At 39.1% G+C, this 3,223-nt stretch overlaps 1 protein-coding gene across 1 annotated transcript; it reads right to left on the bottom strand.

The window, feature by feature from the left end:
- Positions 1-2: 2 nt before the first annotated feature.
- Positions 3-1,094, bottom strand: TbgDal_XI4270 (leucyl-tRNA synthetase, putative, (fragment); the record flags this gene model as incomplete). Its single annotated transcript, XM_011781271.1, has 1 exon — positions 3-1,094. A coding segment is annotated over one exon (1,092 nt), but the record flags the coding sequence as incomplete, so codon positions are not given.
- Positions 1,095-3,223: the final 2,129 nt, after the last annotated feature.

Genomic DNA, 3,223 nt, shown 5'->3' with positions numbered 1-3,223 from the left:
GCAGAGAGCGGCAGACCAATGAGTTTGGCACCATCCACCTCAAACAGTGGCGACGGGTCCACACCAGTTTTCCCGTTCACCGTAAAGTTCTGATAGGCAAGGTTTCTCGCAGCCCGAGAAGTCATAATGTAAATCTCCTCATCCCCAGTGCCATTAAGAATGCTGTATGCCATGTACGAGAAGTTGGGAGAAACCCAACAGTTTGTTTGGCCAATGACCGTCTCCGGGCGCAGAGTCGCCCCCGGAAGAATCACTGAACGATTACCAATAATTTCGCTGAATGGTGCAAGTGCCGGCTGCTCCAGGGGATTCTTTACCTTCAGCTTAACAACGGTATATTCTTGCGGCAGGGCGCCCTCACCACTTGCTCGGTCGTGATCAGCACAAGGTTGTTTATCCAGTGGAGAGTAAATGCAATATCGTTTGCCGTAGTGGAGGTAATTGGAGCTGCGAAGGTTTCGGAACTGCCATGAGACGAAGCGATCATAATACGGATTGCGGTCCGTCGTAATGAAGGAGCGGCGGTAGTCAATATGGCAACCAAGGCGCTTTAAGTCTTGAATAGCGAGTGGAGGGAAGAAGTCAAACCAGTGCAGCGGATCGGCGAATTTTGGTATTTCACTCTCCTCGATCCCCATCGTGCGCATAATAATCCATTGTGGTTTTGCAGGACCTGCTTTACCACGCTTGCCCTTGTGTTGACCAATTGTAGCCACCTCATCTTTCTTCTCCAACGGTTTGTCCTCCACCTCCGCGGGAAATTGTGGAGGGTTCCCGTAAAGTTCCATCTCCAACTTTATTTTCTGTGCGCACGCAGCGATGGGCGTTCCCGTTACATGAAGACCAAATGGCCATAACGACCGGTACCCTTTCATCCGCCAGAAACGTGTGGCAAACTCACATTTTGTAAGGGAGAAGGTATGACCGAGATGTAACCGCCCATTCATGTAGGGATACGGAAACGTTGTGAAAAACTTCGGCTGCGTTTCTTCACCTTTTAGTGGAGCATCCAACTCGTAAATTTTCTCCTTCGACCATCGTGCTTGTGCCTCGGCTTCGATGCTTACAAGTCTGTCACGTCGTACAGTCGACATGAGTTTCTTTCTTTTTTTTTCGAGTTTATGCTTTTATATTATTCCCCTATTTATTCACTTACTACCTTACAGAAATTTTGTTTTAGTATGTTGCTCCTCTTAAAGCACTGTTGCGATGAATATGTTTACTTGCCGCCAGTTGGCTATTATAACCAATAGCTTGACTTAAACCGCTTGTCAAGCATCAGAACCAACAACAACAACAATACAAAATAATTAAAACACAAGTTGATGGACAAAAACCAGAAGGGGGAAAAAAAAAAAGAGGGAAGAAACTTTGCAATTCACGGCGGTAGCAGAAAAGTACAAATAGCGGATGCGGAAACCAGAAGCAAGAAAGAAAGAAAGGGGCATAATAAGAAGCGCCAGAACAAACCAGTAAACCTCATTAAAAGAAGGAAAAAAAAAGTCACGAAAGAAAAACAATTAAACTAAAAAAAAACGTAGAGAAAAGGAAAGGGAAAAAAGCAAAAGAACAAGATAAAAAGGGAATATGATAGTCGAAGGGAGAAAAAAAAACCATGGAAGTTGCCACAACGTGATTTTTAGAGTGTGCCTCAGATTCCAACACTTCATATGACACACAATCACAAGAGGAACCACAGGAAAAAAAAAAGAAGGTGGATGAATTAAAGACGGCGACGAAACAAAAAGAAAAGACACCGCTTAACTTTTCATAGAGACGATACGCTCATTTATTGTTTGTTTTGGTTATTTCGGTTATTTTTTGTTCCTGGATTTGAGGAAAGGGTGGTGAAACAAAAAAAAATGCTAAGAAGGGGGGCGTGAGTGGTTGACCACATTCCCTTAAGAATTACGACGACGGCAAACAACATAATGCCCAGGGGAAGGAAAGCAAGAAAAAGTCAATATACAATAATAGTAATAATAATGAAAATTAGATATGAAAACGGGGAGAATGAATCTTTTCTTTCGGCATAATATATATATATATATATATATATATATTATTCGATGATCGTTTCGAAATTTTTAAAAAAAATGTGCGATTCTTTTCGTTTTTATTTCTGTTACCGACCACCCAACAAACACCTACAACTTAACTTCCTGCAATACCTTCATTCCTTTCCCCCTTTGTTATTCATTTATTTCTTTTCCCTCTTTTCTTCCCTTCCCTTCTATTTTTATTTCTAATTTTTTTTTCCTTTTTCCTTTCCTTACAAACCCCACCCCTCCTTTTTCACAAATTATGACACGCAAGTAAGACACAAGCACAATCACAAACACAACGAAACGAAACAAAAACGAAACAAGAAGGAAAGAAAGAAAAAGAGATAAACGTGGTTAAATCCACGTCAGCTCCATCATCGCCCTTCACCACACCGAAGCAAAAAAAAAAAAGAAAAAAGAAAATAAAAAAATTTTAACGAAATGCCACCCTGCCAAAAATCAACTTTTTTTGTAGAACTCCCCTCAATCACCCTCGTGAGTCCCCCCTTCTCCCCTCCTTCCCTTTCCTTCCCTTCCTCAAAGAGGCAAAAATGAAACAAAAACAAAAATATTAGTTTTTATATTTAAAATAAAACAATCATTACGAAAAAAAGAAAAAGAAAAAGAAAAGAGGCAGCTTTTACTCAATATATAAAAAAAACGGGGGGGATTTGAGGAAGTGTGTTCGACTAAGAACAAATCCACAGGAAAGCACTGGGGTGTAAATGTTCATTTTGTTCTTTCCTCCTTTTCTCTTTTTCTTCTTTTTTTTCTTTTCTTGTTTGTGTGCATATGTATCTGTTATCCTACGTAAGCATAAGGGCACACACGAGTACATAAATATATATAAATAAATACATATAAACATATATATCACTATTAGTAGTATCATTATTAATACACACATTTATATAAAAATATGTAAATATGTGAATATATGTATGAATACATAAAGAAATATATATATTTATATATACGTATATATTTGTGTATTTCATACAACCACCACTTCAGTCATTCACTCTGAGTGTGTGGAAAACCACATATGCATCTTTCATTTTTTCTTTAAGCTCCCTCTTGTACTCATAATAACAAAGAGAAAAAAAATAAAAATAAAAATCCCCTCCACAGCAGTAGCAACGCACACAGACATATACGCCGAGGGAAACTTATCTAAA

The sequence above is a fragment of the Trypanosoma brucei genome, chromosome 11 (assembly GCF_000210295.1).
Source record: "Trypanosoma brucei gambiense DAL972 chromosome 11, complete sequence".
NCBI lineage: Eukaryota > Euglenozoa > Kinetoplastea > Trypanosomatida > Trypanosomatidae > Trypanosoma > Trypanosoma brucei.
The sequence above is the reverse complement of the archived record's forward strand: the minus strand, read 5'-3'. Positions and strand labels throughout refer to the sequence as shown.